This window comes from Harmonia axyridis, chromosome 2 (assembly GCF_914767665.1).
Source record: "Harmonia axyridis chromosome 2, icHarAxyr1.1, whole genome shotgun sequence".
NCBI classification, from domain to species: domain Eukaryota; kingdom Metazoa; phylum Arthropoda; class Insecta; order Coleoptera; family Coccinellidae; genus Harmonia; species Harmonia axyridis.
Window position 1 is genome coordinate 48,891,588 of NC_059502.1, and position 23,418 is coordinate 48,915,005.

The 23,418-nt window shown below is 34.7% G+C and overlaps 1 protein-coding gene across 1 annotated transcript; it reads right to left on the minus strand.

Annotated features, from left to right (window-relative positions):
* Positions 1 to 8,061: 8,061 nt before the first annotated feature.
* Positions 8,062 to 23,400, minus strand: LOC123672554 (tektin-3-like). The gene is made up of 8 exons (XM_045606695.1): positions 23,247 to 23,400; positions 23,025 to 23,179; positions 20,934 to 21,185; positions 17,875 to 18,107; positions 14,573 to 14,831; positions 10,834 to 11,056; positions 8,832 to 8,986; positions 8,062 to 8,381 (listed from the first exon to the last, which is right to left on the minus strand). The coding sequence occupies exons 1-8, from the start codon at positions 23,277 to 23,279 to the stop codon at positions 8,171 to 8,173; spliced, it is 1,521 nt and encodes a 506-aa protein (XP_045462651.1). The 5' UTR covers positions 23,280 to 23,400; the 3' UTR covers positions 8,062 to 8,170.
* Between the last annotated feature and the right edge of the window lie 18 nt (positions 23,401 to 23,418).

A 23,418-nucleotide genomic window follows, 5' to 3' on the forward strand; every position in this document is an offset into this window, starting at 1 on the left:
TTAAGTTATTTGACTTTTTTCACATAATATTTTCATACTATGCTAGTTAAAACCAATATTATATTACCGATACATTTTGAAAATATACATGAATTGTACTTACAAATTTCGTTTCTATCCCTGTCATCCTTCTGTTCAAAATCATCGCTGAACAAACAACAGATAGTTGTCCATGCTGCTCTCTTCTTTGTCCTATCATGGTAATTTTCATCACCCACATTCCATATTTCTGGATATTTCTTAATTTCTTCAATGAATAGCTCAATATCCAATTCCCTCTCCGCCATTTTGTGCGAACTCACGACAAACGTCGTATGTGTGCGCGGGCCAATTTGGAATAGAGTACTGAGAGATCGCATCTACGACTGCGGCACAGTTGCGGCCTAGAGGGACATGCTACCAAAAAACGACCGTAGGCTGGCAGTTACGACGTCGCAACAGCACGGCGGGTAGTGTGCATGCTCCCATTTGATTCTTTGTACCACAGGCCGCAAGTACGACACGACGACGGTGTCGTAACTACAAAAATCGGATGTGTGCACCGGGCCTTAAGGCGGCCACTCACGATGCGCCCATATTCGAGCGTTCGGATAATTTTACAGTCGGGCAGCTCGGGACATGACCGCACGACTGTAAATCAGAGAATGAACTAGACTGCCCGACTGGAATCTCTTGAACGCCTGCTACCAAACGCTCGAAAAAACGCCTTGTGAGTGGCGGGCATTATGCCCGCCACTCAATGAACAGTATTATATTATTGACCCGCTTTGCTAGCCGAAGGGGCTCCACCCCTTGGACCCCATCATTATAACGGTAGATCCCTCACTGGGTATCCATCAAGAAAAAAAATTTTTTTTCGGACACCCAAGATCATGAGATGATTTTAGATTCCATATGACTTTTTTTCCTAGGACCCACCGTTTGGCCCCTACCCTCATGAAAATATTTGATGGAAATCATGTTTCATTATGACCAAAATGATTGAAAGAAAGAGTATCAAAATTTCATTAAAGAAAAAATATACGATATACGATTGGTCTAAATCTAAAATATGGAGAATCATGCACTTCAGACAGAATAGAATTCTCACTTTCTTTGGATTGTTTATTTTGGAGTGCATTCTTTTTGTGAAAACAAGTTCTCATTATTTTGAGAATCTAAGAAATATTAATAACACAAGACGTACTATTCCCTTTCAGTATACCTATGTATACAGTATACATATGTGTACCTATTAAATTTTATAATAATCTACCCACAAATGTACTAGACAATCTAGACATAGTTTTCTGTTATTGACGGTTTCCCATTCCTTTGTATACCTATGTGTGTTAAGGATTCAGAGAATTATATTGTTATTTTTATTCCATCGAAATTGAAAACACTTTCACGGAAGCAGATGCGGCACTGGATAAACAAAGCTTGCACAGATGTAAGAGAAAATCTCGATATGATTAGGAGAGCTAGGAAATATGTGGAAATTGAAGGACTTCATTTCCAAAATTTCTTTCCATGCTGCTCATAACAATGTTATGAGTTGAAATAAATAGTTTCAAATTTTCTCAAAAAATTAATTGTTAATAATTGTACTTATCTTTGCTGTAAAGCAAATACATTTACATTTTCAGAGATGGTTATTGCTTCGTCAAATTAAATTTTTAATCTCAAAAGAATTTACAGTTTGATCTTGCATACTTCTAATTATTATCAAATGTTTTATGCAGCGTGTTACAACACTAAACTTAGTAGGTGCTGAGGGTTTTAGAATGAAGACAATTTTGACAGGAATCTATAAAATTCAAAATCTCAGCTGATAACATGAAATATCATAACGAAAGAAATGAAAACAGGACTGTATTTTATTTTAAAAGTATCATAAAAACACATGAATTCTTTTGTATGCTACTATATTGAGAAAAGTGTGCCGTTCAAAGTAAAAATTGAATCCATTAGACTGAATTATGTATTATTTTGTGGCGACATGTCTCTAGAACGAGTAAAAAATAATTATTACGAAGTTAAAAGGAAAAAACTCAACATTCTAAGTATGTATTGCCCTGGAAAGAGGTAATAAAATTACATAAAATATTTTGAAGTGCTTTATGAGGTGAGCAAACCCACAAAATTGAAACAAAATTTCACTGCTGATTTCAAAGTCATGGAGAGTCGGCACTTCCAACTAGGCTGTCGTCTAGGCTTAAACCGTTGTGTGTGTCGGCAGTCGGCACCCTTAGGGTACACAACATGCTGTCATTCTGGAAGGCCTGGATGACCTAGTCACCACTAGGCTATGGCCAACCACTCATTTTAAGACCTGTATATTCACATCGCACTTCGAAATAATTTTGAAAATCAAAACAATCTACAGGGTGTCGCGGGAAGAATCCGACAAACGGATACCATGGATGAAGGTCATCATGAAGGACTCGTATCAAGAGGTTTCAATCGCCTGAGTGTCTTCGTTCGGGATATACAGGGTGATGTTCATCCTATGAGTGAAATTTCACAGTTCAATAACTCTTTAACTAATCGACCGAATAATTTCAAAATTTGAAGTTTTGTCACTCTTTTCTATAGCATTCATTGAATATTTCTGAAATTGAATTAATTAGATCCGGACTAGGAAAATTTCAGACATTTTCTATTTTCGTGAATATTGGATCAATCTGTACGTGAACAATATGATTTTTTTCCGTTTTCATAAACACAATGAATTAATTCATAATAAAAATTCTAAATCTCGGTTTGGCACCGTCATAGAGGGTGATCAGTAATCATTCCCTTAAGAGTGAAATTTTTTTCAGTTCAATAAGACTTCAATTAATCCACCGAATAATTTCAATTTTTGAAGTTTTTTCACTCCTTACTATCGTCTTCCTTCAATATTTCTGAAATCGAATAAATCAGATCCGGACTAGGAATATTTTAGACTTTTCATATTTTCTTGAATATTGTTGGATCACCCTGTACGTTGATATCATGATTTTTTTCTCATTTTCATAACCACAAAGAATTAATTCATAATAAAACATTCTAAATCTCTACGTGTCACTGTCATACAGGGTTATCAATAAACATTCCCTTATGAAAGACATTTCATAGTTCAACAAATCTTGAATTTATCGGTTGAATTATTTCTAAAATTGCAGTTTTTCACCCTTTTCGAATGCCTTCATTCATGGTATCCGTTTGTCGCATTCTTCCCGGGACACCCTTTATATAGTTTCAATGTTATACTCTTTTTGATTTATCTAGTTTTGTGTTGTAAGTAAGGATGACATAATTGTGCATATTAGTTGGAGCACAATATTAATGAATTAGTGATAATGTAGGTACTTAAAAAAATCTAGGTAAAGCATTGATTTGGTGTCAGGAGCGTTCAAGCAATCACTTATTCATGCATCTATTGCGCCCTTGGAGAGCACTTATTTACTAAAACCCTGTATACAATAAATATGAATAATAAATATCCCTTTTTTTCACGAAATTTTTTCCATTCTTTTTATACTGAACTGAAAGTGCTCACGCTTCAAGAATATTTCAGCTCTGAAGAGAATGTCGAACAATATCATATTCCAAATGTTCAGATTTAAAATAGGCTTCGAACTTAGGACAGTATATACAGAGTGTTTCATCATAAACTGGACAAACATATATAGTCGTGTAGATGATACCGGGAAAATCATTTTTGCCTTATGATATATGTATATCGAACATATCCGAAGCATAAGCGCGCTTATACAGGATGTTCTACCTAATTTCTGAGCAATATTCTACTGAGTGTGGTCGTTTATGTTCAACCTTTCGAGTTACGATTTCTGGTCACATCGGAGTATTTAGTGCTCAATTCAGAATTGATGAAGAACTCTAAAATCTCTAAAAATTTTGAGGCGGTCGCCTAGGACGGCAGAATTCAAGGGCGGCATTTCAAGTTTGATCAACAAAAGTCATATCTGTAGAAATTCAGAGTACCGAATGAGATTTAATTTCTTCAACAACATCCGGAAGTAATACCGACAAATTTAATTAACATCAAAGACCATCAAAGATGCCGCATTATGCATTACTCATAAATATCCAGATGTCGCGCTTTCCCCTCATAGTGCTGTTTACAAGTTATATTGACGCTAAAAAACACATGCTCTCATCAGGCTTTTCGGCGTTCGCTTTGCTAATCGTTGCCGAAATTTGTTACCACTTAGGGAGACTTCTGAATTATTTTTATTTTCAATTCTTCGATTCTAATGTTGATTTCACAAAATAGAATGAAAAGAAATATGAGGAACGATTACATTTCACCATTTCCAACTTATTTTCCTTAAAAAATATAAGAAGTATTATTATCATACCACAATACATGATATTATAATATTTTTCATTTTTTATATCAAATTAACAATTAACTTCTTTTGGGCATGGGCGCATTCTAATTCAAAACAATGATTCATCCACTTAATTCGATTGATTCAATCGATAATCTTAAGGAAAAAAAAACAAAATATTCAAGCAACATTCTGCAGAATGTTAAAAATTATTATTTTTAACATTCTGCAAAATGTTAAAAATTAATATTGGATAATAGGGCTCCAGGGCCAATTTGCCGCCCTAACAGAAGCTTACTCTGCAGAGTAAGCTTCTGTTAGGGCGGCAAATTGGTCTCTGCCTAGGGGGGCACTTCGGCTAGCGGCGGCCTTGGAAAAACCTGCAATGTTTGATGTTATTTTCGCTGAAGTGAAATTTTAGGAGATTAGGTGATAAAATTTTTTCAGAATTGAATGAGAATTTCAAAAATAATTTCAAGCTCCAAAATAGTGTGATACCAGTTTTTCCCAAAAATATTTAATGCGCAACCCAACGCCACTGGTAAAAATAATAAAAAGTTTTTACTTCAGAAAATGTAGCTTGATGCAGTGAAAATGTGTTCTGAATATAAGTATCATAGAAATATCTGTATCTGCAACAGCATCATTGTGCTTATAACAGAAAAGAAATTTTTTTTTTTAAATTTTACCTCTCTGAACCTTAAAAGTTAGCACGTTTAAGACATACATTCATATATTTTTTTTTCTTAATTTTGCTCAATCGCTCCCTTAAATATTAGCATATCCAAAACACCCTGTATATTTGCACGAAATCAATCTGCATTCAAATTTGTCTTTTCTCTCTTTCTCACTTCTCAGCCTCGTTTATCCACTCTTGGATAAAGGCCAATGCTCTCCCTCCTGCTCCTTCTGATACCAATTTTCACCTGCCTTTTAGGGTTACCATGTTGCTTCATTGCAAATACCCCAAATAATGCCTAAAAATCCCTCAAAATCATGATATTTTTCGAAAAATCCCCCAAATTTTCTTATGTGGATTTGTAACATTACTGAACATCAATAATTATGAAATTAATTAATTATTTGAGATCTTAACGCATGTATACACAGAATATAATAAAATAAATATTCAATTACTCATAATACAAAAAAAATTACATGAAAAATGTCTAATATAGGTACACCTCAGAGGTAACACCTCTGAGTGGTACACTGAAAACAATGAAATTTTATATCTGAAAATACGTCTTGGGCAGAACTATTTTTTCCAGTATTTTGATACATGTTTGCATTGAAAATTGAAATTATTTAGCATAGATTGGGTGGGCTTAAAGGCGGCACACAATTTAATCATATTTATCTTAATGTTATTACTAATTTGTCTATACCAATAAAATCGACCTTTTCATTGAAATTCACATTTTTTAAAAGGAAAATGCGGCGTTTTCTTGCCATCAACTCAACACCACACGAAAAGTCTATTCTTCTTGCATCTTTCTTCATCTTGGCATTTCTTCGACCCTCCCAACAAATAACCGAAATAATTCGAAACAAACCCGTTTGTCCACTGACACTACTGACAGATATTTTCAGTACAGATCAGAACAACTTCATTAGTCTCTACCGTTTCGAAGCTACACAGCGGAATTTTTGAAATATCAATCACTATCTGACATATCGCAATGCAAAAAAAAATTAAGTCCCTATGGGGAATGTCCCATTTGAAAAATGAAAGTTCTCCGGTTGAATACGATGGATTATAGGCCATTCTATGTGTATTTACCTGCAAATTTTCATAAATATCTTCCCTTCCGTTTCGAAGATATTGTCAAATGTCATTTGCAAAAATGTCAAGGCAACAATCGAAAATTTTATCAGCAAAATTTTCCCTCTAATGACGTAATTCTGGAATAATCATACATACATACAGTGTATACATAGACCCGTTAGTCCACACCTTATATAAGGTGTAGGAAAAAGAAATCCATTCTTTTTCCAATACATGGCTTTAGTTATCTGTATCACTGTATCTCGTGTTGTATAAGTCCGATCGGGTTCGGCCACTAGATGGCGTTAGAAAGATGATATTTCGTACTACAAAAACTTTTTTGATAGTTTTGTGATTAGTTAACTCAGTTCATTTTGAGCGCGGGTCAAAGATGGACACTAGCAAAGATAAAATACACTATATTTTACACTTTTTCTTCGGTAAAGGCGAAAATGCAAGCTAGGCGGCTAAAAACGTAAATATTGTTTATGGTCTTGATACTGTAACAGCCAATCACGCGCAATTCTAGTTTCGTCGATTCTGTTCCGCTAATTTCACTGGAAGGCCAATTGTTGAAAATGTCGATGAAATCATGAGTATTGTCGAGCCCGACGTTTTGTAAGCATTGTTTCGACTGCCCAAGAGTTAAAGATTGCACAAAAAACCATTTGGAACTATTTGCATAACGCTGGACTCAAGAAGAAGCTCGATGTTTGGGTATAGTATATCCAAAATCACTTGAAATAGTCCATAAAACTGCTTGGCCATAGATGTCCATTTGAAGTGGATACCGCGATCCGATAAATACCGGGGTTTATTTGAAAGTATTGTTAGGCAATAAATTCACTGGCCCCGAAGGAATTTCTGGAAACTTGGACAACCCTTGAATAATCAAAATATTCAGCTTCCTCCAAGTAACTTTGGATATATTATACCACACAAGTTAACGCAAAAAACTTCATGCACCGAATTTTCATCTGCGAATCGCTACTGAATCGCAACAAAATCGATACATTCCTGAAGCCTTCGGTGACTAGTGATGAAAAGTGGATCGCTTACGACAACGTCAAGCGAAAACGGTCGTGGTGAGCAGGCGGAAACAGTGGCCAAGCCAGGATTGACGACCAGGAAGGTTTTGATGTGTGTTTGGTGGAATTCGCAGGAAATTATCAACTATGAGCTGTTCCCCTACGGCACAATTCTCAACTCGGAACTGTTCTGTCAACATTTGGACCGTCTGCGTCTGAAGGGAGCAATCGCCCAGAAGCGGCCAGCTTTGGCCAATAGGACAGTAATTGTGTCCATTAGGACAATGCCAGGCCACACACATCGATAGTGACTTGCCAGAAACTCCGGGAGCTTGGTTATGAGGTTCTCATGCATCCACCTTATACTCCGGACATGGCATCAAGTGATTTCCATATGTTTCTGTCCATGGCGAACAATTTTGCTGGTGAAAACAGAGGCTTGAGAAAATCGACTATCTCAATTTTTTGCCTATAGGTACGAGCCCAATATGAGAGAGGCATAATAACATTACCTTTAAAATGGCAACAAGTTTTCGAACGAACCGGCGCATTTTTGACCTAAATCGGATCATTTTAAGTATGGTTATTAGAGCCTTGTTTGAAACAAGTTGTTTTTCATGCAAAAATAATGGATTTCTTTTTTCTACATCTTCTATTTGACTTCTTTGTACACGGTTCAGAGGTATGAAAGACTCCTATTCCGGTAAGGAAAAATTGTTGTTATCTCATACGTTGATGAAATGTTGACTGTATTGTCTGTATTACTTTTTCATCATAAATTTTTATAATTTCTCTTCAAAGGTGCACGAATTTTTTTGATTACCTGCTGTTTTGTGAATTCAAGCCTTTCAAGATTGTGAAGTCTGAATTCTGTAAATAAATCTGTGATTTATTATGATTGTTTGATAAATTTATGAAGCTTGCATCAATAAAACTAAAATCTTGCGAAAAAATAAAGAATTCTATTAATTTTTTATTGCATTCGATCGATGAAAATCGGGTTCATTCCATGCAAAGGAAGATGAGTACGTGATGAAATGAAGTAGAAACTGTTAATACTTGATTGTTGCAGTGATGGGGAAAGATCGCCGCATCCCCATGCATTTTTCTCGATCGATGAACAATGTATTCACTTTGTTATGTAAGTCTGACTCCAAGTTAGCTCTGGACTTCAGCAACTGTTGGTGTTGGGCTTCAGCTTCTTGCAGTTTCATGTTGAGATATTCAATGCTGTTTTGTAGATCTTTTACTTCCGATACTAATCTGAAAGGAAGTAGGTGAAATTATTATTGTATTCGAGAAAGATTTATTTGGATTGATTAATTACAAGGAGGCAAAAAATGAGATATCAGGTAAATCTTTTTCTGATTGCTCAAATCTTGTCATTTTTATTCCTAATTTACTCAATTGATCTAAATCATTTCCATAAAAATAAACATGGTTAGTTTCATAAAACCTTTATCATGGAGATACTCGATCAAATAATAATAATAATAATGAAGTTTATTTACCAAGAAAAAAATCATTCATTTCTTCAATTTCAGTTCATTTTTGACACTTCCGTAGATTTCAAACTACAATCAACGAGTTGATCGGGCAATAAAAGTTTTATGAAACCCATCGTAAGACTAATGAAAATACGGGAAATACAGCCTTGGGCTAGTTTTTGTAAAATAAGAAGATTGATGTTGGTCATTTTCAGTTGTAACTTACCTGTCTTGTGCAATGTCTCTGCATAATTCTATCTGCTTTCGGTGAGTTCTGGCTTCTAATCTTGTATGAGCTACTTTCATAGGATTCGATTTGTCTTGGATAGCTTTTTTCAATAGCTCAATATTCTTCTCAATGACGAATATTTCCTGTTGTATCTGAAATAATATTCACGGAATATTTTCAAGAGGTACAAGTTAATGGTTATACAGGGTGGTCATTTGAAAACGAAACAGACGAGATTACAGACGAAATAAAGTTTTTCGATAGAAATGCTCGGACAGGTCGATTTCTGTTTCGAGAGGGACAACTTAAGATGTAGGTTACGGACGCATAGCGCTTCAACCCTTGCTACTACAACCCCCACCCCCAAATTTTGAATAGGAAGATGGGGTGAGTGATACCTCATTTGAAAGGTATTTTTATACTGATTTCGGCACAGTAATTGTTTTTTCATTTTATGCATTAGTTCTCGAAATATTCTTAACTAAGTATTTGGAAATGAAGTGGTGTTTTCATGGAACTTGTAGTGTTTTGTGAAAAATCGACATTTTGAGCTTCAAAACAATCATGACTGTGGCTTCCTTCCTAACTAACTAACGCATGAATATTTCGAGAACTAATGCATAAAATGAAAAAACAATTACTGTGCTGAAATCAGTATAAGAATACCTTTCAAATGAGGTATCACTCACCCCATCTTCCCTATTCAAAAATTGGGGGTGGGGGTTGTAGCAGCAGGGGTTGAAGCGCTATGCGTCCGTAACCTACATCTTAAGTTGTCCCCCTCGAAACAGAAATCGACCTGTCCGAGCATTTCTATCGAAAAACTTTATTTCGTCTGTAATCTCGTCTGTTTCGTTTTCAAATGGCCACCCTGTATATGTATAGGGTAACGTGAAGCCAATTCAGAAATGATGGGGGGAATTCATGTTATCTGTATCTCGATAGTAAAAATTGTCATAGCAAGTAAGTGAGATTGTAACGAGCGTTCAGTAAAATTCGTGGTCAAGAGTGCCGTGGAGAAATTAGAGTGGATATTCTGTAATTACAAGTAGCGCTTAGCTCGTACCATATCATCATTTGTTTACATTTATTGAATCTGGGAACTATATATGGTACAAGCTAAGCGCTACTTGTAATCACAGGAAATCCACTCAAATTACTCCACAGCACTCTTAACCACGAATTTTAATGAACGCTCGTTATTTCATGAACAAACTTACACTTTTTAACGCCCCATTCTTTCGTGTTCCATATAACAAAATACAGAATATCATAATTATTGTGTTATGATCATTTTTAAATGTCTAGTCTTTTCCCAAACACCCAATTGCAGGAAAGTTCATTAAAATGTAATGCGGCTGAAATTTTAATCCTCCATTAAACGGTACAGGTATACAACAATAGGCTCCTACTGAAGGATTAAAATTTTAATGACTGCATTAAATTTTAATTAATGTTCCTGAAACTGGGTGTAAATATCCTACGAATTTTTGGCGCCCTTGCTGAAAAAGTATCAATAAACATACACTTCCCCCCCCCCAACAAAAAACATCACCTGAAACAATCGCTTCACTGTTTCACCCCTAACGTCGACTCTGTATCCTACATTTCCACAGCCGGTCTTAAACATCGCTAGAAGCGGGGTTCAAACATTTTCCCATAAACCTATAATAACATGTTATTATAGGTCTATGCATTTCCCTTTTATCTGGGCTGTACCTCTTGTTATTTTAAAACTCAATGGTGCTATACAACTTTCGATATAAAAATTAGTCATGAAAAAGTACCGGGCAATGATTATTTAAAAAGCCCCTGTAAAGGGGCAAGCATTAAGCTTGAAATCGTTATTATACATTTACAAGCAAGATTTAAATTTGGTCGACTATGTCGTCACTGGATTTTTTTTCGATATTCTGCTAGATCATAGTACTTATCCAATGAGCAATGAGCACGAGATTTCGATCAAAAAAACTATAGAATTTGCAAAACCATGTTTTACCTTGTGCAAATGCATCTGCAATTTGCTCTTAGCCTCTAAAGTTTCAGCAGCTCTTCTCGCCATGGCGTTGTTTGTTCTACTCCAAGCGTCCCAAATTTCGATAGCTACTCCGTTTACAAGATTCTCCACATCCGACCTCATTTGCGATGATTTCCGTCTTTCTTCTTGCGATCTTTGCACCATACTGTTGCTATTCTCTGCCCAGGTCAGTTGCGTACTTACACTGTGAATAATTATGCAATGTGATTTTTTATTTCTAGATTTTTTGTTGTTTATTTATATGTGCAATTTCCTATCTATCAAAATAATATATAAAATTCTCAAGGGCGTACCCAGAATCAAAACGAGGGGTGGCAAACCATGGCCGTTCTGGTTGTATCATTTTATCACGGATGAGTTGAATGAAACCAAAATTTTCAGAAATTTAAAATTATGTACAATTAGAACAGTACTCTATCAACTAAGTTATTACAATTATTTGCTTGGAAAAAAATGGATTCTAAGATCAAGTGATCTCCACGAGAAATTATTGCAAACATATCATAAAGGATCGAACTATTACTGACGATCGATGCCGATACGAGTGTCCAACGAATTAGACAATACTAGGTCCAAGGATCGGCGGGATCGCGTGGAAGAGGACCAGAAGTTCTACGAGAACCAGGGAGACCACAAGGACCGGACACGACCGACCTCTGTTCTTTTGATATTTTAAATATCTGGGATTGAGTGAATGTTCCTTTTAGTGGGGAGTGAGAAAGCCGACGGTGAGGGGAGTTTTCTCTCATACGCGTATAGGCATAAGTCAGGGATAATAATATAATTCCAAAACTTACCAAAATAATTATTAAAATCAATAAGTACATTCATTCCCCACAAATAAAACTCCATTCCCTCAGTTCTAGTAGTGATAACAACTAAGTAATTGAATCAACCTTACCGGCGATGTTAGGTTATATCTAAAAAATAATTAGAATTCTATTAATTGCTTTATGAATTTGATGAATCCATCAACCTCAAATAATATCAGATCTTGTTCAGGAACTTCTTGCTTGCCGAAAGTGATTATTTGAACACATGTTCATATAACAACTAGGGAAATATATGTTAGATAGTTATTTAGGCTGTTTCCATCATCTGTGCGGTTGGTTGTACACAAACAGAAAGGAATTCCTCGAACCACGATCTACAGGAAGCCAACAAACACAGGTCAGTATCGTCACTTCGAGTCTAACCATAACCTCAACACCAAATTGGGAGTAGCCAGGTGCCTCTTTGACAGAGCAATTTAAGTTTGCTCTAGTCTGGACGATTAGAAAGAGGAATTCGACAATATCCAAGATCACAAAAATTATCGAGAAGAACGGCTACCTCTAGAAGATACTAGAAATCGCCAGAATAACAAGGGATAACACAGAACCCCGACCAGAAACACGAACCGAATCAACAGAAACGATAACCACGGTCATCCCATTTGTGAAAGGGTTATCACAAAAACTGAGAAGAATTGGTAACAGATACGGTGAGAGAACAGCATTCCAAACGAAAAACACTGTCAGGGTTAACCTAACTAAGGTGAAACCTGACAACGCAAATCAAACTGTTAAATGAAGCTCATCATTTAATTTAAGATTACTTTATTATTTTGTCCTCAACTGACTTAATATGTCTACCATCAAGTAGTGAATAAGTAACGTCGGACGTTCAGGCGTCCCTTGTGACATTTCTATGACATTTATGACATACAGAGTTTTCTTTATCTTTACATATACATAACACAAACAACGAAAAATTGCGTATATGAAATACCATGCGAGTGCAGCAGAGAGACCAAACGCCCCTGAACACAAGAGTCAAAGAGAACCTAAAACTAGCTCGACTGGGAGAAACAGATGAATTCAGGCTAGTCCAACATGCTCGGGATGAGGAACAAAGGATCAAATGAGATGAAGCTTCCATAATATCAAAGCAAGAAAGATCAAGACGGAGGAAACTCAAAGAAGCAGCCTTCATGGCCATCTCTCCGAATTCTATAAGCATGCCGTTTCTGCAGATCAAGGAAGTCTGGGCACCAATCATAAGATCTAATCTGAGGAAGTTGAATCATGTTCAGGTCGGAAACATCCCGACACCACCAAATTAGGAAGGAGTCGGAATTCGGACGGATTAAATTTATGTTTATCTGAAAGTAATGTGGAGTTGCTGAAACTTAATCCTATGAGCTCTAGCTAGTTGATCCATATATCGGGTGTCCCAAGGTGAGTGGCCTATTAGATTATTATGGAAACTATTGATGGTAAAGATTTCAAATTTTGTGGATAGATATTTGGCCATGTAAGGTACATTTTTAAAATAATTTCACATTTCCAGTGTTGCCGGATGTACGACAATTTGGCAACAACTTTGTTATTTTGAATAGGACATCCGGTATTTCTATTTTTTTTATGATACTCCATAAAATATTAAATCTATTCACTCTCACTTTTCCATACCTATCTTTAACGGTTTTTGAGTTATTAATTATTTTTCGAAATTTTAGATCAAATTGGCGTATTACGAGAATGACTCTAGTTCGCTCAATATTTGATATTTAAGTCAGAAATTTTGCAAGTCGTTAGATATTGATCTGATCTGTGTCACTGCTTTTGAATTATGGTTGTCAATAATACAGGACGGACCAAAAAAAATCATCATTTGCCAAGTTACAAAATTGTGAAAAAGTCTATTTTTTCAAATTAGACACCTAGTATATTTTACAATTTTTGGAATCAGTACAACACACTCTACAATTTTTCTATTCACGTCCCTATACCTATCTCAACTGGATTCCGAGTTATATGCGTTATATGTGTATATCTTTCTTGAGCCATTATTTATAGAAAAACCTAGAAACAAAAAACCTGTTAGGCAATAATTGTTTATTTTGACATTTATGGATTGAACTGATTCATTGATATATCGATCTATGAACGACATAGAGAAAATAACAATACAAAAGAAATTAACGCTTATTGAATCAATGTGAAATCTAATGAACGCATATAACTCGGAATCCAGTTGAGATAGGTATAGGGACGTGAATAGAAAAATTGTAGAGTGTGTTGAACTGATTCCAAAAATTGTAAAATATACTAGGTGTCTAATTTGAAAAAATAGACTTTTTCACAATTTTGTAACTTGGCAAATGATGATTTTTTTTGGTCCGTCCTGTATTATTGACAACCATAATTCAAAAGCAGTGACACAGATCAGATCAATATCTAACGACTTGCAAAATTTCTGACTTAAATATCAAATATTGAGCGAACTAGAGTCATTTTCGTAATACGCCAATTTGATCTAAAATTTCGAAAAATAATTAATAACTCAAAAACCGTTAAAGATAGGTATGGAAAAGTAAGAGTGAATAGATTTAATATTTTATGGAGTATCATAAAAAAAATAGAAATACCGGATGTCCCATTTGAAATAACAAAGTTGTTGCCAAATTGTCGTACATCCGGCAACACTGGAAATGTGAAATTATTTTAAAAATGTACCTTACATGGCCAAATATCTATCCACAAAATTTGAAATCTTTACCATCAATAGTTTCCATAATAATCTAATTGGCCACTCACCTTGGGACACCCGATATAACTCAATCAAGAGATCTAGGGCCCATATTACCTACACAATATTTGAATCTTCACCTTCGTTCAAAAGCATAATGATTCCTAGTTGGCTCATTGGTACTCACGTGGGATCATATTTTTCTATGCCACCGTAATAACTAATACCCTTCGAAAAATTGTTCAATTGATGGCACATGTTGTCGATTCCGAGAGCGGATTCTTTGCTGACCACGTCCAGCTCAAGTTCATGCTGTGCAGCTCTGTTATTCCTCATTTGATCCTCCATCTTATTGAAAAGGCATTTAAGTTTGTCCAGAGAATTTCTGTATATTTCAATTTCGGTCAAGAGAGATTGTTCGGGATCGTCGTGCACAAGATCGGTACCTGAAGAAAAGGAACCGTAAATTTATTTATTTATCGAGGATTATGGATACAAAGAGAATAAATCTAAATAAATCGAAACATTTTTCGATTCTGTTTTCATATTCGTGTTAGGTATAAAAAAAAGTATAATCGTGAGAAGTTTCATCAATTTCGGGTGAAATTTTTTTTTCGCTGTAGACATGGAAAAAAAATGATTTCATTTCGTCAAGACGTCTGTACCTACAAGTACAGATCACTTTATAGTGATCTGTACCTACATGAAACGAATACTCAAAATAAAAAAAAAACTTTACTACAGGGATTTGGACTAGGGCTGGGAATGATGAATGAATGATTTGAATATTCGAATATTCAGTGAATAATTATTCGAATAATTGCATTTTGCATTATTCGAATAATCATGAATATTCACTGATAAGTCGAATATTCAGTGAATAGTTGAATAATCAATGACTACTTTTCTATTCATGAATAATCAGTGAATAGTCGAGTATTCACTGAATAGTTGAATAATCAATGACTACTTTGCTATTCATGAATAATCAGTGAATATTTGAGTATTCACTGATTATTCAGTGAATAGTTTTCTATTCAGTGAATAGTTTTCTATTCAGTGAGTAGTTGGATATTTATGAATCATTTGTGAAGTTACGAATGAAAGTTTGAATGACCACTTGACTCACTATTCAGGAATGATTGAAACAAGGTTTTGTGATTTACTACGGACAAATCGTTTTATTGATATTAAAATTACTGGAAATCACATATACTGAAATTGATAGATACAATTGAATTGAAATTATTCATTTAATAGTAGAAACTGGTATTCATCCAAAGAAAAATCAATAGAATTGGGATATCATCAATGAAAAAATATAATAATGGAATATAAGATTCTAACATGAATTTAGCAATAATGAGTTCTAATAATAATAATATAAGATTCTACATTCGAAATCTAATGCCGTCTTAGTTTTTTCATTTGAAACCTTGCTTTCCTATTCCATACGCATTGTCATTTCTAGACATTGCTCTGTTTCAGTGGTAAAATATTGTTTGATTCTGAATTGCGAACCGACGAATCTTTCTTTCTTTTAAATCTAAGGTCTTAAAATGTACACACATCAACTGGAGTAACATCCTTTCCTAATGAAACTGAATCAGAAAACAAAGTTTTTTGAAAATTTCGTATAATTGAACTCGAAATGTATTCTTGAAGGATTTAATGATCTCAGAATCCCCTTGATCATTCTTTTTGCACCTATAGACCTGTTATGGGTCTATGTAGATTGTATTGTCCCAGCGAAGGTTTTACTGCGTCTATTTAAGGATCTATTGTATTTTGTACGTTGTCATGTGATAATAGTAATTTACGTAACAAGTCCGGAAAATAGGGTTTTTTTGGACGAATAGACAAAATTCCAGGACGAGCGTAAGCGAGTCCTGGAAGTCTGTGAGTCCAAAAAAACCATTTTCGGGCGTGTTGCGTACAATATTTTTTCGGCAACCATGTAAAATAATACTATCGCTGCTGCTTTCCATTTTTTATAGCGATTGCGATAAAAAAACATGCAAATTTTTGACAACTAATTTCATATGAACTGTCAGCTGTTATCTCGGTTGCTATGGATTCTATGATTCTTTTCCGGCCTAGTCCGGGAAGTACGTACTTTCCGGACTAGGCCGGGAAATGCTACTTTCTCAGAGAAAAAGCGTCCGGGAAGTAAGCACTTCCCGGACGGTTGCCGAAAAAAATAATTTCTGCATTTACCAAACAACAATTTGATTATAAAAATATGACAATTTTGTCGGTAAAACCAGAGTACTCCCGACTTTCCAAGAATAACGAAAGTTTTTGCATTTTATGCATCAGATAATAGTAAACTTTGTTCAGTATTACCTGTTCATTAAATAGATCTGTTAAATATTTATGCATATTCTTTGCTAGATATCAACGAAGATCTAGTCCATACATCGGTGGCTAGGTTTTTTGAGTAGAATATTATAATAAGTTAATAATTATTGAATATTTACTTAATATTCACTTAATAAACAATTATAATATCATAAGAGCATAGAAAATATTCGATTATACACCGAGTCACGAGTGTATGTCACGAGTGGTGTTTCGCGAAATACGTCGAGTGAAGAGGTTCGTATAATCAAAATATAAATGAAATTTTTAATTTCTTATTTATTAATAGAACTATAATCGTAGCGCTGCATTTTCCAAAATTCAATGACATTTCACCGCGCTTGACTTTTTTTTTTTTGGCGAACGTCCAATTACCTACGTTATGCCTGCCACTCACGAAGCGTTGTTCTCGAGCGTTTGGTAGCTAGCGTCGAACAGATTCCAGTCAGACAGCTCGGGACACGGCCGTACGACTGTAAATCAGAGTATGAACTTGACTGCCCGACTGGAATCTCTTCGACGCTAGCTGCCAAACGCTGGAAGAAACGCTTCGTGAGTGGCGGGCATTACTGTGGAAACGATCGCAATATGGTGAGAGGCGAAACACCAAAACGATTATACCACGTCGCCAAGGGTAAATTCAAGACGCGTGGATTTTATTGGTTCGTTAAAACATGAGTCATCACTAAATATTGACTGAATAGTCATTGATTAATCACTGAATATTCATTGAATAATCAATGAAAACTCGTTGAATATTCATGACTGCTCATGAATAATCAAGCATGAATAATTGTTTGAATGAATTATTCGAATAATCGAATAAATTTAAGAATGAATATTCGAATACAAAATGGCGAAAAGTCCCAGCTCTAATTTGGACAACTTCAATTCAATCTCTTTTTAATCATCGCCAACGTTTCGAATCTCGTGTGAATCTTTTTCACGGCTCGTATTTTCATCGGATTAAATTTCGTCAATTTTGATTAAATCTTTTTCAGAGTGGAAACATGGACGTCGCCAATAATCAATAGAAAAAACATTGTAGAAACTAATTACTTCTCAAGTCGAAAATACAAATATAAAGGAATATTTGATCTATTGATATCCATTTTCTCAATGATATACCTAATCTGTTTTCCCTCTGATATAAGCATTCCTGAGCGATATGCAAAGGTCCTTCAATATCATTCATAGCCTTTTGAATACTTCTCCTGGAATCCTGAAGGAGTGCCGACTCTGTTAACAGTTTCTCCAATTCAGTTCTTACTTCGTTCCTCCAGAAAGTAGTGTCTGTTATCCTTTCTCCCAACCTTCTTCCAGACTCCCTTTGTCCAGCTAAGGTTTTCTCATCAGTTTCTCTTGAACAAAATATCTGTTATTCATTGAAATAGTAAGCCAGTACAATCATTCATATCCATACGTCTGGATGTATTATTTCTATTTTTTGTCATTTATTAAAATATTTTCAGGTTGATTTTAACAGGTCACTCAATAAATTCCGGGCCTGGCGCACGTATATGGTACCGCCAGTCATACCACTTTTTTTTCCGTTAGTACCATAATTCCATAATCTATGTCTAGAAATTGAAGGTTAAGTGACGCAATGTAGTATTGATAGTGATTTAAAAAACTGAAATTTTAAAATAATAAGTAGATATTAATATTTTTTAAGTTAAATTATACATATTCATAAAAGATTCTACCCAATACAGATGACAATACTGATATATAGTCTAAGATCCAGATATAAAACAACCTTCACCGAGATGCTTATTTGATAAAACGTATTTTATATTTGATTTAACATGTCAATAAATATATCACATATGGGTTGCCTAACAAATTTTAGTCCAGAGTAGGTTTAATTAATAATTGAAAAAAAAATTTTTTTTCGAACATTGCACCGGTTTGCTTATTAGATAAATTTTATACCAATCGAAAGTGCAAACGTTAGGTTGCCTATTTTTTTCCGGTCACAACTCTCGGGTTGCCAGGTATAAACAGGTCAATCTATACTAGCATTTTGCAACGGTCTGACTATTTAATCAAAATCAATAAAATTAAAGATTATTTCATTATGAACACGGTGGTATAGGGTTGCCTGCGAAAAATCAGTCCAGAATCCCGGTTGTCGAATTTTAAAAAGTTGAATATTGCTGCGAGTGAGGACACAGCATAGGAGCTGTTTGAAGGCCGTCCAGTGAAAGAAAGAGAGTGCGCATGCTATTTTTTCTTGGAAATGAAAAGGATAGCGATAGACTCGTATATGCGTGCATCATTTTGGAGCAGATAATTATCAAAATAGATGAATAGTTATTTAATTTTTTTTTTAATCAATTAATTATATTTATGTGTGTATATTTTTATGTGACACTAAATGAAAAGGATAGCGATAGACTCGTAATGCGTGCATCATTTTGGAGTAGATAATTTTTGAAATAGAGGAATAGTTATTTAATTTTTTTTTAATCAATCAATTATTTATGTGTGTATATTTTTTATGTGATACTAAAGTATCTTTACTAAAAAAGAAGGTTATAGTAATACATACGAAGGGTGTCTCATTGAAAACAGATGGTGTGTAAACTTCCGTTGAAAATATACCATTATCTCACATTTGGTATTCTATTCAGTGGAAAAAAATATGTCTTACTGGAATTTCATCGACAAATTTGGGTGGCTGCATATTTCAGATTTCGAATGCCAAATGCAAGAGAATATTTTCGGCTATTAACCGCATCAAAACAAAAAATAGAAACAGATTTCTAAAAAAAAATATAGCATTATTATAACATGCTAAAGAAGGACTTAAAGAGATAGGTGATTGTTGTCGTTTTCAACCTACAAAAAATATGCTCGATTCGATGGATAGTGAAAATTTATGTATGGATGTTAAAGCATTGAAGTTAGGAATCAAATTATGCCAAAGTCTTCCTGCCTTCCATGCATTTACAGGTTGCGATTACACGGCAGCATTTTATAATAAAGGAAAAGTAAAACCTTTTCAGCTATTTTCGAAAAATGAAAAATATCAATCAGTTTTCGCATCATTAACAGATGCTGCTGATATTTTCATTGATGAAAAAATGAAGACCGTTCAAGAATTTACGGCTAGTATGTATGGTATCATGAACTGCACCAGTGTGAATGATGCGAGATATCGTATTTTTATGAAAAATTATCCTGCCAAAGAAGACAGCGAGCAATTCTTAGAAAAAATAAAAGGCTTCGACTCCAACTCTATACCACCATGCTGGATATCATTAATTCAAACAATTTCACAAACTATTTTGTGAACATTGAGTTGTGACCGGAAAAAAATAGGCAACCTAACGTTTGCACATTCTATGGGCTTCATACTTTCGATTGGTATAGAATTTATCTAATAAGCAAACCGGTGCAATGTTCGAAAAAAAAATTTTTTTTTAATTATTAATTAAACCTACTCTGGACTAAAATTTGGTAGGCAACCCATATGTGATATATTTATTGACATGTTAAATTAAATATAAAATACGTTTTATCAAATAAGCATCTCGGTGAAGGTCGTTTTATATCGGGATCCTATACTAATATGAAATATTGGTTAGTGTCCGATTATTCAGTAGAATTGTAGAGAAAAGGGGGCGTGTATTTGCGCGCGTACAAACTGGAGCGACAACGAAATATTCAATAATGATATAAAATAATAATGTAAAATTGCAGTCAACAAGTCACAGGGCCCTTTGTGCTGGATATCAGTCCCAACTTTCTGGTTTCAAAAGCGGTGCAGAAAAAACACTTACAAAATACAAAAGCTATGAATAATGCGAGTTTTTCATGAGCGTAAAAATCAAGAAAATAATCATAAATAAATTCATATTATGTATGAAGTCATGCCATCAATGTCTACTTGATTATGTTGTTTCGTGATCGCTCGAACTTGATAATTATTTCTTACACAGTCAGTTTTAGGGAACCGACTAAATAGGTGATATGTGGTCCTGATTGTTGACCATCAGATACAGCGAAATTAAGTTTGATTGAGCTCGTAACTGAAGAGATGAAAAGATGTAGTCTATCAAAATAACCAGGTACACGTTGAATATACAATAAAATAAAGTCGAAGTGTCATTCCTACAAGAATAACCATTTAATTATGGCTTAAAACATTGTCTTCCCTAATAGTATTAGAGCTATCTCACCTCATCACTCGAATAAACTCTCCTCTCAATCTTTCTGAATAATTCCGATTGGTGTCGGATTCATTGAAATTTTTCAAATTATTTTGTGTCCACTCAAAAGGGGTATATCGAGTGTATAAGGCTGCCCTTGCAGCATGTGCTGGATTTCTGTCAAACCCTGTTACAAGGTTAGGGAATTTCAATGGCCTCGTGGCCATACCATATGGAGTGTAACATGGATCGACGATAGTATTCGTCACTGGTTGACTTGGCCTGTAAAATATATTAATATTACTTTCAATGAGAGTACTCACTTCTGATCATAAAATTCTTTCAAAATTACTTATACACTATTACCAAACAATATTTGTTATTATGCTTGTATCATACATGATGTAATTTCTAGTTGTTTTTGAGAGATTTACTCGATAGTTTACGCAGTGGATAATTTCAAAATGGTTGCGAATCATGAAGAACTTTTATCCAAAATTGTAAAATAACCGAGATTGCTGAAAAAAAAATTGCGGATAGGAAAGACACGAAAAACACAGTCTGGAGTGGGAATTTTAGTCCACAAGAAACTCAAGAATGCAATGGAAAACTTCAAATACATTGACGCTAGAATATTGCAGATAACTCTCAGAATGGCAAAGGGAAATCTATACACCATAACACGTATGCCCCTGATATGAATAAAAGAAGGGACATACGGGAGGTTTTTTGAACTTGAAGACACACTCAACAAAATACCTAGAAAAGAAAAGTATTCGATTTTATCCCAAGAATCGGAAGTGTACCCATTCAGGGAGTAATGCAGGGGTTCAATGAAGAAGACTCAAACCACAAAAATGAAATGTTGATAACAACATGTGCAGAGCTAGAGCTCCACATCAATAATACTTATTTCTACCACAAGTCTCAATATGAATACGCTTCAACAATACAAGGGAGCAAACTTCAAATATAGACTTCGTGTTTACAAACCGAAGCATATATCCAAAAGAGATCCTAGACGTGAGAGTACTAACCTCTGCAAATGCCACTACGAAACATAGATTAACTTTGTGTAAATATCATCAAAAAGTAAGAATACAAATGAAAGAAACCACCTGAATATACATATAAAAGTAGAATATCTAATTCTACAAAAAGAAAGTACCATCATATTATACCGAGAGAAGCTAAATAATAAAATTGATAGATTCATAGATGAAGATGACAGTGCATAAAAACAAGTGCGATGGAAGCAATAAGAGTGAGAAAATTCAATATAAACGGAAGTGAAAACAAGAAACCCTGGTTTACAGAAGATATTAGGCAGCTGGCAAAGGAAAACCAAATTTCATATATGATATATAGAAACAGGAAAACCGACGACGAATGCGTAAAATACAATACAGTAAGAAATGAAGTGAACCAATCAAACAAAGAACTAAAGAATAAATATTGGGAGAACTTCACCATTGAAATGCAACAGGACCTTTAGAAGTTACAGTGGAGGAAACAATAAGAAAGTTGAAAATAGAAAATCCTCAGGTGTAGAAGATGTCAGCAATAAAATAATTCAATAAATTCTGTAGTGACTCTGCTTGCTCGAGAGGTGGCGTTATGGGTGTCACGCCACACTTTAATGCAGCTCTGGCGAGTTTATGAGAGCAGCCGCGTTAAAGCAGAGTCACTTCTCCAATGATAGACTGAGAGGGTGTCTTGGACAGAGATCAATCCTAACTAAAGTAGAAGAAAAAAAGAAATCATGCAAAAAATATGAAAGGTCTGTAATGATTTGTTGATAGCGTTTGGCCAATTTCTGGATCTCATGTTATAAAAAATTAATTATAGATGTATATTTTATAATGAGAGCAATTCCTCCAGTAACTCAGGAGTTTCTTGGTGTTTTGCTCTTAGGATTCCTATAATATTGCGCAATGTCATTAGTTCATAAAAAGTTCCTATAAGCATAACAAATTTCAAAATAAGTCCTTACAATTCGGGGATATCGGGTGTCGTACTCAAGCTCTATAAGATCTATCTTATAGAGCTTGACTACCAAACCCTATATCCCCGAATTGTCAATTTACTGTAGTCGATATCAATAAATTGATAAGTCCTTACAGTGGTGAAAGCTCGATGTTTTCGTATCCGAGTGTTGGTCTCCATGGATGGGGTCTGGGAGTCTTGAAGTATTCACCAATTCTGGTTGGTATTGGTGCTCCAGCTACTTGTTCAACGCAAGGAGTTGCACCTACCGTACTCCAAGGTTGCAGTTGCTGAAAAAGATATGAACAAGTTTTTTTTCATAAAACGCATAAATTTGAAGAGAAACAAATTAAATACCGAGTATAATACTGTTTCAACTTTCGAGCTCATCTTCTGTTTCCTCCAGACACAAATCAAAAAGAAATATTATATCAAAACAAAAAGTCAATAAATTATTGTCATTTCATAGTCTGTAATCATCTCTAAAATATTTCTAAAAAGAAAACCAAGTTCTATGACAAAAGTTGAC

What these genes read in the sequence shown, in the direction of transcription:
- LOC123672554 (XM_045606695.1), bottom strand. Translation starts at nt 23,279, where the DNA reads ATGAGCTCGAAAGTTGAAACAGTATTATACTCG. An exon ending in TTGAAACAGTATTATACTCG is followed by an intron (nt 23,180 to 23,246) that starts GTATTTAATTTG and finishes TATCTTTTTCAG; the next exon opens with CAACTGCAACCTTGGAGTAC. An exon ending in TGCAGATGCATTTGCACAAG is followed by an intron (nt 8,987 to 10,833) that starts GTAAAACATGGT and finishes ATATTATTTCAG; the next exon opens with ATACAACAGGAAATATTCGT.